The sequence below is a fragment of the Myiozetetes cayanensis genome, unplaced genomic scaffold (assembly GCF_022539395.1).
Source record: "Myiozetetes cayanensis isolate MyiCay16 unplaced genomic scaffold, myiCay2020 scf2-11, whole genome shotgun sequence".
Taxonomy (NCBI): domain Eukaryota; kingdom Metazoa; phylum Chordata; class Aves; order Passeriformes; family Tyrannidae; genus Myiozetetes; species Myiozetetes cayanensis.
The window spans coordinates 105360832-105374874 of NW_026087411.1; the positions used below are offsets into that span (position 1 = coordinate 105360832).

Sequence of the window (14043 nt, forward strand, 5' to 3'; positions counted from 1 at the left end):
AACATTTTGTAAAAGATTTATTTAAGTATCATTTATCACAAAGAGGAAAATACATAGAAGATTAGAAGCATGCAACCATCTTCCACATTTCTATTTATTTTTCTTGCATTCACAGCACGTTGTAATAGTACTCCTGTGCCATCTCACGTCTTCCTCAAAAATACTATGTTTCAAGACATAGGATAACCAAAAAAAAACCACAATAAAAGGTAAGATAACATATGAGAAAAGTGCAAAGTAAAAAAAGTCACGTATATACCACATTCAAACCCCTCCCCTTCCAAAAAATGGATAAAGGCAAACTGTCATTTTGCTGTACGATCAGATTGTCTTTATGAACTACTTTACAAAAAATTAATATAAATTAAGGGCACAATCCTGCAGACACTTATAATTGTAGCTAACTTCAATCAGAGTGGCTCAGTTGGTATTATTAAAAGCCACAAGTTAGTCATATGCATAAGTTCTTGCAGTGTAAGGCCCTAAGGCAATAAAATGTTTAAGAGCATTAAGGAGAACAAAAATTAAAGCAAACAAAATCACTCTCAGATGTGTTTTGCTTAGTAAGTTTATATCAAACATATTTTAAAACAGAACAGTTTGCTCCTAAAAGCCCTGAATATTTCTATTACTTAAGCAGTTTTGCAAGATTAAAAGACAAAACCCCCAGGAAGCTGGTACAGATGTTAATTAACATAAAAATTGCTTCAGGCAGGTATGTAGGGAGGTGGAGGTTCCTTCTCGGGCATCTTCACTGCCATTTCATAGGTTGGTAGAACATACTAAGGAGAAGACATTTTGAAGTGATTAGTGCAGAAAGTTTGAAAAAAAGAAAAAAACAGAACAAAAACATACATGCCCCATCAGCAACTGAATCCTCTGTTGCAGGCAGAAGTTTAAGAACTTACTGCTGTTTCTAGTAAGCGAATGAGGAAGTGAAAGAAGGTGCAGAAGCAGTTTATTGCTCTGCTGAGCCTAACCCTGTGTCATTCATTCCACCCCACTGCCTCCCGGCTTTGCAAAGCAGCAACAAAGGTCTGGACTGGTGCAATCAAAGCTTCGCTCTACTACAAGAAAAACATTCTAGGACTTCTCTCTATTAACCCTCCTATTTTAGGCACCATAAGAATGTAACTGAGAAATTACCCACCACAAAATTAGCTGCTTTAGCATTTTTAATCTTTCCAGTCTTTCTTTAGAAAGGTGCACAAGGCTTGGAAACGTACATGGATATGGTGATTTTCTACTTAATTAAATGATGCTGGTTCCTTTTATCTCAAATAGAGGTTTTACCTGTGGAGGAGCTTCAAAAGCAGGGTACACAGCAATCTCTGGCAAATTTCTGTTGCTGATGTATTTATAGCAGTTCCATACACAGTTAATTAGATATGCCTGAAAGAAGAGAGATTTCTCTTTTTAAAGACCTCACATGCATTGGCTGTGTCAGATGTTTGATTAAATTCCTATGACAAAAAGGAGCATAAATCAACTTAGGCAATACATATCTGAGGAATGGTTGCTGTTTCACAGATCTGGCCACATACCTATTGCTCCCCATTTAGCTTTGCTGTCACGGTGACTCAGAGGATGAACTACACAGGTTTTAGCAAAAGAATTCACAGATCCATTCAACTAATCTGTCAGCCTCAGCAGTGCTAATCAAATTAATCCCCAAATGGCTCATGCTTCTGTGGATCTCAGTCCAAACCTGCCAGGAGGAGGAGGAGGAGAGGCCAACAGTGCAATGCCACTCATCCCAGGTAGCACTATTTGTCCAGCTAACTGCCACTGTGAAGGAGAGAACTCAAACACACAACCAGGCTGGCAGCAAAGTGATGGCAGAGCAAAGCTGGCTGGACTTTGAGTCAACACTGACTGCTGTAGAAAGACACACTACCATGATCTGATGAGGATTAGGGGTTTGATATTAATTTGTGTAACATTAATGTTTCCCAATCTGGCAAGTTAGCACTTGGTCATACAAAAAGTATCAAATTTCCCAATCTATAAAAAAATGTTATCTACTGTATTAGGCTTTCACCCTCCCCAGTCAGACGTTCCTACTGGAGAAAGTATTATTTTTCATTACTTCATTTTTTCTTAAATGCAATCTGAATGCAATAAAAGAGTATTATCAGGGCAAATGTAGATTATCAGTTTGTTTCTCTAATATGATTTGTCTGCACAAGAGGTTTTGTAATTCAAATTAATGCCTCTCTGTACAGATTCTCAAAAAGAAAACAACTGGTAATATCACCCTTCAGTAGGAAAGGAGATGCAGCTCTGAATTAACTATGCATTTCCTCATTCTATCATCTTCCTTCCAAAACATGCATCCTGGTTTGTTAGGCACAGTGAGGGATTTTAAAAGTTTTGTTTAGAAAATTGTATGCTGTACCTCAATATTGTTTCACCACAAGTTTAATTACAAATATTAAAATTATCTTCACATAGGCAAAAATATGGTATTTGAAGTCTTTTTGCATTCCTACTTCCTCCTAAGGAAGGGCACAGCTGCATAAACATGCCCCACTGCACACACATGAGTTAACTGAAGACACCAGTACACAAAATATTAAAATCATACCATAACTGAACATCCTAACAATTCTGCTTAAAGAAGCTCTTATCTCAGCATTAAGAAGCCAGATGGGTTCTGAATTCAGCACTGAGAATTAATGCAGATTGACAGCATCTTAATATTTAGTAACTCTTGAAACAGACATATGCTTAAATTTTACCTTACCTTTAAAATGATAAATAAGGCAAAGAACACCAGAACAATAAACAAGAGACAGCTGGAGTCCAAGGACAGAAGGTCATCTTTGTAAGGGAAATCCGGCTAGTCAAAAAAAAAAAAAAAAAAAAAAAGAAAGGGGGAAGAGAGAAAAAAGGAGAAGAATGAACAATGCACAGTCAAATATAACAGAAAAACTTCACACCAAATGAAACAAATTCTTGTGTAAACTACTCCCCTAGAAACAAAAAGTTGTTTCTCACTAGTTTCTTCTCTATGCTGCCACAAAGCACAGCATTTATCCTGCTTCTATCCTGCAAGAACAGGTCAATACAGACAGCACTGTCCATGCCCACAGTCACATTATCAGTCTCACGCTAATAAAGATATCCATACAATTTACTTTTACACAGCTCCAGCACAGAATTTGTACTTACAGTCCTCTACAACTCTTTAATGACTTACTATTAATTACCTCATGTCAGTCTAACCTGTAACATACGTGTGTTCACAGCAAAGAGGTAAAAAGTTGGCCCCAAACTTCAGAAGAGCCAAAACAGAGCTGCTTCAAACTTCAGACTTCACTCTCCCTGACTACAGTAACAAAGCCTCTCTGCAATACCAATCCAACTTTGTTTTAAAAATTACTTTTTTAAACATCTGCTTGATCAGATCTGAGCACCAGCCAGAAAGAATTTGTGCTCCCTGTTAACCAACAGTGCATTTTATCCAGTGAGTCTTCTTGCAGTTAAATCACAGGCAGTGTTAATGAGAACTCCATTCAGTTTTCTTAGAAAGTATTGTTGCAAAATAAGAGCCACATAGAATGCAAAAAGAAAACCTCAATCTCAGATTCCATCCAATAATGCTGTAGGACCTTTCCTACGCTTTTCTTCCCCTTCCTTACCAAATAAGGGCCAATATGTTTTAACGTGCAGTAAATTTGCCATAGAGCCCCACTGCTTAAATGATTACAAGTCCAGTTGTAGCCAACACGGTTTACACCAACAATTCCCATCACAATTCTTTCTTTATTCTCCCAGCTTTCCTCAGCAATACCTTTGGCCCTTCCACTTCTGATAAGCTGCTGTTCTCATAACCACCTATGGCTGTTGCAGGCTGAGTTCCTCTTTCTTATACACAGGAAGGGAACTGTAGCTCAGTCACTGATCCAATTAACCCAAACTTGAGTTTCAAATGTAAAATATCAGCTTGAGCTGAACACTTACCAACTGATCCAGGTAATCCTTGATTCTGGGCAAGTAGGTTAGAGAGCTGATGGCAACCAGACAACTGAGCACGAAGTCAAAGAGTTGGTAACAGAAAAATGGGATCAGCCAGCCTACACGATGCTAAGCAGCAGAAAAAAGCAGCAACCTGTAAGTTATTTAGTTAAAAATTCAAGTAGCAAGTTTAAAACCATAGACTATAAATATACTTACAGCAATGGCACCATACACCATCATTGCACTGATTGTGAACATGAGGAGGGAGATGGCAAACAAAACACAGGCATTTTCTGCATTAAAAGAAAAACAATAAACATCAGTCATTTCCTGGAGTTGTCTCACTGCAGCTGACAGGTACCCAAGCTCTTTTTGTTACTAAGATCTGTTCTCAACCGGTTCATCTGTGCAAACAGGCAGCAGCAGAATACAGTAGCTCAGATCTCACCTAACAGAAAAGGAACTGGTTCAATAAAACCAACAAGTATTTGGAAAAATCCCTCTGCCTTAATCAAAAGCCTGACTCAGACACACCAATTAGAAGCCTGACACAGTTTGATAGTAATGCACTATAATAATGCTGATTTGCAATATGTGTCAGTGCTAAAAGTATGTGAGTAAATAACTTTACAACTGGAAAGAATCTTAAGTGAAGCTAACACACTATCAACCTTTATACTTGAAAATGGTTTGGTTATGTAATTCGGTCATTGGCAGTGGGAGCAGCACTGCTCCTTCAGTAACACTAAGGAAAACAGGAAATCACTGTGTGGAAGGTATCCCATTATTTACAAGAAAAGGCAGTTGAACAGAAGCCAATTTGTAGCAAAATCCAGGACGCTCATGGAAACTGCATGATAAAGATTCTCCTTGTGCATTCCAGTTACTGATGACAGAAGCACAGCTGCTTTCCATGAGTTACATTATACTTTTCTCCTTTTTTAAACACAGAGAAAGAAACCAGCTTGAGAGTCTACAGATGTGGTAAATAAATGTTTTTCAGCAATACTGAAGCCAAACTTTTGTGGTTCCCATGCTTGAAAAAGAGATGATCTGAGAATACTTTCTAGTCTGAAATTCATTTGAAAAGACTCACTATAGAAGGACTTACGTATCTTATTCAGTACAAGAGAATATCTACACACATAGATGGCATGAAGAAAGAGCCCCCCCATGTCTGAAATGCACTGTGTTGATCAGACCTAAGTCTCAGCAGTCACCAACACATGTGGTTTTCTTCTGAGAATTCATTACTCTCAGTATTCACATGCACAACAAAACCTGTAATGTTTCTTCATACACACAAAATCCTCTAGCCCAAATTACAACATGGGAAATAAGATTCTTTAAGTCAAAAGCATGTTACAGACATTTTACACTAAAGAGTTGAAGAAAGAACCATCAGCTTCAGAAGCATCTTTCATTCATATAAGCTTAAAGCTACCAACACCAACATTCGTTACAGAACACAGGACATTTTACAGCCATCTGCTGTAATTTTACTTAATATCTTGGCTTTATGAGGCATTTGGTCCTTCCTCCCACTCTCATTTCATTGCTAATAAATGTGAGTTACAGTCACAGGTCAGAACTGACAGATCCTCAACTCAGGTCATGAAGAATTAACACAAAATGCTCAAAACCCACATTTGTGCTGCACTATTTGCTGCACTGGATCCAACTCTCCTTAAGTTTTTTTTTCCATATAATACAACAGACTAAGACAGGGCATGTTAGAAGTGCAATACTAAACATATTTCTGCACATTTTAAAACAAGAGAAACAAAGCATAAGCACAAGTTTACAGATATGGTAGTTAAAAAGCTTGGTCATTACAGACAAAAAGCTTGACACAAATTACTCTTGTACACACCATACACTCAATCAGTAACTGAGTGAAAAGGTTTAATTCTTCTCATGATGTTTTCTCATTCATTTCTTCTGCAGGTCAAACTTAAAGAAATACTTTGGTTTTACTCAAATACTTGGTGTCCCAATTCTTCTGCTTTTCTTAGAAAGATGGCATGCTTTTCCTCTTAGTAAAGTCATACAGAATAGCTCTAAGCTCTTTCCTTAAATCTATGAAGATCAAGAAAAATTCTCAAAGAAAGTCTTCAAAACTGTTTTCTGCTGTTTTACTGAGACAGCAGATAGTAAATGTTCATGAAGAAAGCGAGTTATATATGTTCCACACCTACTTTAAGATTCAAAGCATTAGATGGCCACGAAATCTTCAGAAATCTTATCATCTGAGATGCTTAGGCATAATATGAAGTAAAAATAATATTCCATTGTTATAAGTTAGTATAAGAATTTAAACAACTCAATTCCAATTAAACATTGATAAATTTATTAAGCAAGCCATAATAAAGCAAAACAGCGCGGGGTGGCCTGGAGGGCAAGTGCCCCGCCGAGGCACACACCACCAAGTAGTAAATGTCCCCTTTTTATACATTTTCAAGTCCCAGGTTTTGAATGTGATTGCTTTGAGGCTTGAGTTCATGGCTCATTGTTAAGTGGTCATCTGGCATTTGTCAGAGATGAAAGGTGCAGTTCTTATCAGTTGTAAATTTTACTGATACTTGTTTGTTTAGCAAGATGACTGCAATTATTTTTACTGACAGTTGCTTGATTAACAGGATGTCCATGAAACTTATCTTGTTGAATTATAACAAAAGTTCCTTATTCCCTCATACACATAAGATTTTATGAACAAAGTTAACCCTTCTATTACATCCATGAAGTTTTTTTTATTCTTGTAGAAGAACTCAATTCCAGAATAATTCAGAAGAAGTTCAGAAAACAAGATGATCACATTTAAAAGCTCTATGCATATATTACACAGTAGTGTAAGGCAGATCCACCACAACACTGCTTTATTTTCTAATCAGACAGTTGAGTTATGGACCTACCAGCCATTCTCTCGGAAGCATAATAATTTCCAATGACTTCATACTGGATATCAACTGTTGGCACTATATTTGGATGAGTCACTTCTACTGTCAACAAGATGCCCATCAGCAAGTTCACCACCTGAGAGAGATCACAGGTACCTCAAGGTTATTTGCATTGCAACAACTAGGATCATCTTAATGACACACTAATAATCCTTTATTTCAGTTAGAAATACATTCTTTGCTTTGCCTACACGTGGAAGAAAAAAAAGAGAGCCCAACTTACAATTAAATTTCAGGCTGATTTAGTTAAATCTCTACCAAAACCACCAGAAGGGCACCAGACACTTGCTAGATTATCACACCAGAATAACTTTGCAAATTAAGGGGATGGAAAATGGTCATAGGGATTCAAATGACATAATATTATTATAATAACAATTAAAAGAGACCAGGAAGGTAAAGGTACAACAGACAACAAGAAACATTTGGAAAGTTTCCACTTTCTGTAAAAAATCAAGTTAATTTAACCAACAAATAAAGTATTAAGTTTCTGCCATGTTACAGTTTTCATATGAACTGGGGAGAACCATCTCCCTCCTCTTCCTAGAGTATTTATTAAAACCTCATCAGTCCTTATCAGAAAGGCTACACAAACACAGGGGAAGTAAGAAATCCCTCACACAAAGATTGAACTCCAAAATGTGTAAGTTTTCAGCACAGGCTGTGTGCTCACCAGTCCTCCTCCCTCACACTGCCACTGAAGACTATTCTGCTACCCAATTTTGGTACATACCAGAAATGTCTTCAGTAAGAGCTCAAAGAATCAAAAGTAGCTTAAGCCTCTGTAAAATTGCCATCAGAGCATTTATAACCTATTCAAGACTTACAGGGGCATAGTTTCTGTTACTAATATCTGGAGGGACATGCCAAAGGTTGCGTAACAAAAAAAGCCATGATGGTATTTTCGAGCTGCAGACATTTTCCAATCAGTATTCAGTACAGTCACCACCACCAGCAGGATCTTTTACAATTAGCCTCAAAAGAAAAAAACCAAACTCGTTTACTGTTTCTCACAGCTTAAGAATATCTGCCAGGTATTTCTTCTTTTACTGGCCTGGTTCCAGGAGTCAATAATAGTAATAGTGGCAAGTCTATGTACAATTATTGAAGTTTTCAGTATGGAAAAAAGCTTTTAAACATTTAAAAGAAGTTTTAGCTTTTGAGACTCATGGTTCCTATAACTTTTTTACCCCTAATGGTTTTATTGTTGGGGTTTTTTTTCCCCCGAGGTTTAGAGATATCACAGTGATAAGCTTGCTTGCACTTTCTGCTAAAAAAAAACCCTTTCATGAAATCAAACCTAGTCTCTTTGTAGAAATGCAATCATCTCATCATACATTATACAAACTTATTAGAATTTCCAGATACTTTGAGTCACTTGTATATGCCATTTTATGCCTTGGAACATAAAATACAGTACCTAGTACAGTTGGCAGTGAAGAAATAGGTTCAACCACCACTATCTTTAGCCTTGAAAAAAGCATATTTTCCCCCTCGCAGGACACTACAGGGTAAAGTATTAAGCTGCTCATCTGCCACTTGTCTACACATTTTATTTTGCTTCACCACTGGTCACATGTACAGAACACGATAATCTCTCACCTGCTTCGTCCTTCTGTATTTTCGCTTTCTGCTCTCAGTGTATTTTCAACCCTTCCATTTCCTCCTGTCTCTGTAAGTGCACTGAGGGTATCAAACTGTATGTTGGAAAATACCTTCCTGCTCTAACTTGTTTAAGAGGCAGTTGAAATGTCAATCTCTACTTCACAAAGCACAAAAGGACACGTTCAATTATAGTTAAATTATTTATTGTTTACACACAATATGAGTTTAACTGCCATGATGTTATCTGGCTATACAACATGCTATGTGTCTCAAGAAAAAGAGCAAGCAGTACTTGAGTTACTACAGAAGTACTGAAGAACTTAAATGCCTTGGAATTTTGAGACTGTAATTCCACATCTGTCACTTTTTTTTTTTTTTTCAACCTACCCACAGTCCAAATTTAGCATACAGAAGTTCTAGTAATTTCACTAGTTCCTGAGCACAGTTCAAAGTATTAAAGACTAATTTTTTCAACCTGAAACGATGCAAAAGGAAACCAGAAAATAGTCATTCAAAATACAATCTATTAAAATCAATGAGACAGAATAAAAATAGTAACTTAAAAACAAACAACTCAAACCTCTGCCAATTAACACCCCAGGGTTTCCACTACTCCATTGTTGCTGTTTAGGAATCTGTCAAAGCACTGAGCAACTCCTGACATTCAACATATGGATTTCAATTAACAGCTACAGAGCCAGAGCCTGTATTTTAACTACTTCCATCCTTTCATAGAAGCTTGATAACAGCAAGACCACAAGGCTTGTTTCAACTTAACAATCAACATAACAAGCAGCAAGAACAAGGTCTGGACTGCAAAGCATCACTACAGCTTGAAAGTATATACCCACTGCAAATCAAATGTATGTTCACAAATGTCTACATGGAGAAGAAGTCAGAAGAAGATACAACTTGTGTATGCATCAGTTTAAGATGAGGATTAAAACCACCAGCACCTCTGCCTCAAAAAATCCCACCAACCCTGACAAGACAGCACTCAGTAATAGTGCAGTTCTGAGGTAACACCTCAAATCCCAGCAGGCCCCATCCTCATCCTTTTTGCCAGGAAATCAAAATAATAAAAAAAATTTGCAAAATGCATGTTCAAACTCTTATTCAAAAGGTGGTTCAATTAAGATGAAAGACCCTTTAATGTAGTTTTGTAGTATTTTACTTTTCATATTTGTGATGGCAGAGTTTAACACAGTTTGGTGTAGCCTGTATCAAAATTTAAAAATCAAAAAGCTGACAATCATGTAGAAAGTCAGCATTTACTACACAATGGCAACAGAAATATTAGCTCCCCATATGATTAGAATTCAAAAGACAATGGGATTATTAAAGAGCATTAACTTTTTAATTAGCTAGTTTCACCTCCATAGGGTACACTTAATGCCTTATCATGTAAGTGCTTCATCTCTCAGGAGGCCTGAACATGAAAGTCTAGGTTTCCCAAAGCACTCAGACTGACTTAGACAAAAACAAAAACTCCTACTTAAAATTTGCTTATTTCCTTTTATGAGGTAAAAGAGGGAAATTGCTTTGCACTACTGTACTTCCTCATTTTCCTCTCACTTTCCCAATATTTTTCCCCTAAACATGCTCCCGAAGAAAAAAAAAACCAACATGGAGTTTCTGATTTGTTTTGGTTAATTATATTGAAATAATAAAAACTGAAAAAGAATTATTTTAAATAGGGTACTTCAGAGCCTCTAGCACTGTCAGTATTAGATTGCGATCAGTTATATTCCCTATTTCTCTAAGTCTTGTTTAGTGAACAAACGACTCCAGCTATCCCCCCTCAGCCTCCTGCTGACCAGCAGCAGTTGCATCACTGCCTCCATCGCTGAAGTTTGCTGCCAGAACGCACCAGCCCCTCCCTCCAAAACAATGCTATTGCTTTTAGACTGTTTATTGAACTCTGATCCCATTTTTGCCAGTACAGTGTTCGTGATTCCGTTTTCTGGGAAGCACTGTGCCTAATATGAAAGTTTACAGGAAGAAACAAACTTCAAAGCCACACGTTTGCAATTACGGAATGAGGAACAGGAGGTTTCTTTCGCAGAACAGCAGTGGGTGTTGCAGAGCAAACCAAGCTCTATCAGTCCTGGAACTCATGTATGACTCCACTGGAAATGTCCTTAACTCATCTCTTTGCAACTGCAGCGTTATTTACTGATCACAAACAGCAGCAGCCCTCAGACTGAGGCGTGCTTAAGACACTGATCACACAGCATCAACAGCAGACATTTTAGAAGATAATGTCCTTGTTTTCTCTGGACTTGTAGAAGCACTCAACAAGAACAGTGATACAACTGTTTTAGCAAGAAGAAAACTTAATTAGATGCAAGACTTAAGAGTATGCAAATAAGCAAGGAATAAGAAATGCCTAAAGAAATGGTTACATAAGATAACACGCATGTATTAAGTAGACAAACCCTTATCTTAGTAAAACATCTGGAGTAGATTGTTATGAGACTCCATTTTATGTTTGGTATCAAATTCCTTCAGGACTGCACTGCACAGGAAGCCAGTCTCTTCAGTAAAGAGCAAGATTTTCAGCAACACAAACCTATTCGGGAACTAAACATTCTCCCCGAGCAAAAAGCTACCTCCTTCAAAAAAAACCCCAACAAAATAAAAAAAAAACCACAAACAAAAAAACCACCAAACCTACAAACCAAAGAAACACTACCCTATAAAGAAAGTTATTATTACTTGTCCTACTGTAACTTACAAGCAGAGATTATTAAATTGATTTAGAAATACTTCTCATGAGAATCTGAAAGACTAGGTTCGTGCTATATTTAAATGATGCATTAATTACATTTCTAAAGAACCTGACATACTCTGGACCATTTAATTTTTTTTAAGGTTTGGGAGCAGACAGATAAGTCTAATTTTCACTGTCCAAACGGTACTTTGCCTTCAAAAGGGTATAAATTATCACTTAATTCTGATTTAAAGCATTAGGCAAGACCACGTAAGACTTCATTGCAAGACCTTATTTCAGCTCAAACAGACAACAGCTGTCAGACTGAAAAGTTTTCACCTTTTCCCAGGTCACAGCTGGGAAGAACTGGATAAAAATTTTCCATGCACAGTTCAACAAACCGTTTAATACATTTTATATAAACTTTTTTTATAGAACAACACGGCTATGAAGCACTTCGTGTGCCCCCCACTACCCTGAACTCAACTCTGTTTTTTTCTCCAGCAGACTGACTCGTAGGACAGATCAAAGCCCGATCCGTCCCTGGAGCAGTAGCCTCATGGGCGCCCGGCGCACTTTTCACCGTCCCAGCACACATTCAGAGAGAACAAAGAGGCGCTGCAGCCTGGCAACAAGGCGAAACATAGGCACAGTAAGAGAGGTAGCAGCTGGAAGTACTACCAGGTCTGTGGCCACGGAAACACATCCCTGTCCTCCGCCCCCAGCAAGTTCCTGGGTTTACAGGCACTCCCGCGAACAGGAAATGAAGTCGGGAAGGCAGCGAGGTGCTTCTGTTCTGTAACAAGGATCACTATCTCCCTACTGTTAACGATTTGTGCTTCTCCTTGAGGTACCAGAAGAACATTCTTGAATTCCATCCATCAGCACGGGGTAAAACTTCCGGAGGTTTTGCAAGTTTCCAAAACAAGTCCAACTCTTAATATTACAATGGACATTTATTTTTCTATTTTATATTAATTAATAATAAAACCTAACCAGCACCATGACATTTTTCTCCAATTTCTTCCTGAAAACGGAAGATATATCCTTTTCCTAGAGTTTTGCTACATTTCCAACCCCCTACCTTCCTTTTTCTTCCAGTCCTCTCTCCAGCCACTTTTTGTTTGACTTTACATTTTCTTTGCCAATCAAAGGACCGAAATGCATAAAAATAAAGGATCTCCCCATACTCGCTGAAGATAAACCATAAACTCTCCACACTCAAATCCCCATGCCTGTAAAAGCAGTTTCTGTGCATGGCTCTTTCACATCAACACGTTAAATTCAGCATTCTCTTTTTTTTACAGTCTGGGGAAGTGTAAAACAAAATACAGGCTTTGGTTACAGAAAACTTATGATTCAACTTTTGTAAACTACCCTCTCATTTTTACTGCCCACGAGGGTAAGAGGAAGGAAAGATGAAGAAATCACTTCAATAAAGGGAAACTCAAGTTCCCTGTAAGGGAAGTTAGGGCTCCAGGCTTTTAACTTTCAGGTACTGTTTTCACGTTTCTATTTCACCCTAGTTCAGAACTCTCTCTTTCACCTTCACCATCACTACTCTCTCTTAGAAAGAAAGCACTCACCAGGCACAAAGCAAAGAGGTGTTTTGGGAGCCAAATTTGTTTCCATTGCTCCTCAGCCCCTATGCTGAGGACACCAGAGCACAGAATAATCGGTAACTTCCCCTGCCAGAAAGCTCTTCGACAAGCAGAAGAAACGCTCATTTTGGAGACAGTGACCTTCCTCTCCGAGCTTACACACCACAGCTCATCCCCCTGTAACACAGCCCAAATTCCAGTCTCCCCTAGCTCTCCTCCCTTTCCAAGGGCACGCTCAATGCTGTTTAAGAGTCTCAATCCCTCCAACCCAAGAACGACAATAGTAACACAACCCCTCGAGACCCAGATCATAACGCTCTGAACTTTCCCTTCACTTTTCTTTTCCAAGCACGACAAGAGAGGCCGCCGAGGGACAATCGGGCTTGGTAAGGGAAGGAGGAGGGACTCGAGCCCCGCCGATGACCCCAGGAAACCCCTTCGTGCAGCTTCCCCTAGGGAAAGGGAACGATCCCGGGCTGAGGGGGATCGGGAGCCCCGCGGCCCCTCGGGGAAGGGAACGATCCCGGGCTGAGGGGGATCGGGAGCCCCGCGGCCCCTCGGGGAAGGGAACGATCCCGGGCTGAGGGGGATCGGGAGCCCCGCGGCCCCTCGGGGAAGGGAACGATCCCGGGCTGAGGGATCGGAGCCCGCGGCCCTCGGGAAGGAACGATCCCGGGCTGAGGGATCAGAGCCCTGGCCCTCGGGGAAGGGAACGATCCCGGGCTGAGGGGATCAGGAGCCCTGGCCCTTGGGGAGGGAACGATCCCGGGCTGGGGGATCAGGGCCCGCGGCCTCGGGAAGGAACGATCCCGGGCTGAGGGATCAGGAGCCGCGGCCCCTCGGGAAAGGGAACGATCCCGGGCTGAGGGGGATCGGGAGCCCCACGGCCCCTCACGGCGGCCGCACGCGCGCTGACCCCCCACCACCGACCACCCGCGCGCACGCGCGCTGCGCGCGGCCCCCCTCCCGTTGCCGCCCCCTCCTCTCCCCCCCACTGCCGCCCCCTCGCCCACCCCGGGCACTCACCATGTACCAGGTGCCGAGAATGATGGTCCCGGTGCGCACATGGCAGCAGCCGCAGCAGCGGGTGCTATAGAAGCGGTCCCGGCTACGCTTGAACGTCATGGCGGCTGCAGAACTCCTCCAGCCGCCGGACCCGCCACCCGCCCTCTCCAGGCAATTCCCGACGCCCGGGGCCGTAAAA

General features: G+C 40.1%; 1 protein-coding gene across 1 annotated transcript; it reads right to left on the reverse strand.

Annotated features, from left to right (window-relative positions):
- LAPTM4A (lysosomal protein transmembrane 4 alpha) lies at positions 1-14043 on the reverse strand. The gene is made up of 7 exons (XM_050316615.1): positions 13866-14043; positions 6876-6996; positions 4180-4256; positions 3967-4089; positions 2747-2842; positions 1294-1392; positions 1-782 (listed from the first exon to the last, which is right to left on the reverse strand). Exons 1-7 carry the CDS (start codon positions 13962-13964, stop codon positions 708-710), a joined length of 690 nt encoding a protein of 229 aa, XP_050172572.1. The 5' UTR covers positions 13965-14043; the 3' UTR covers positions 1-707.

Bases quoted from the DNA above. Each gene is read 5' to 3' on its own strand.
- LAPTM4A (XM_050316615.1), bottom strand. From the start codon at position 13,964: ATGACGTTCAAGCGTAGCCGGGACCGCTTCTATAGCACCCGCTGCTGC. The intron at 4,257-6,875 runs GTAGGTCCATAA...CTTTTAATGCAG, and splicing joins TGCTTCCGAGAGAATGGCTG to AAAATGCCTGTGTTTTGTTT. The intron at 2,843-3,966 runs GTAAGTGTTCAG...TTTTTTGACTAG, and splicing joins AGGATTACCTGGATCAGTTG to CCGGATTTCCCTTACAAAGA.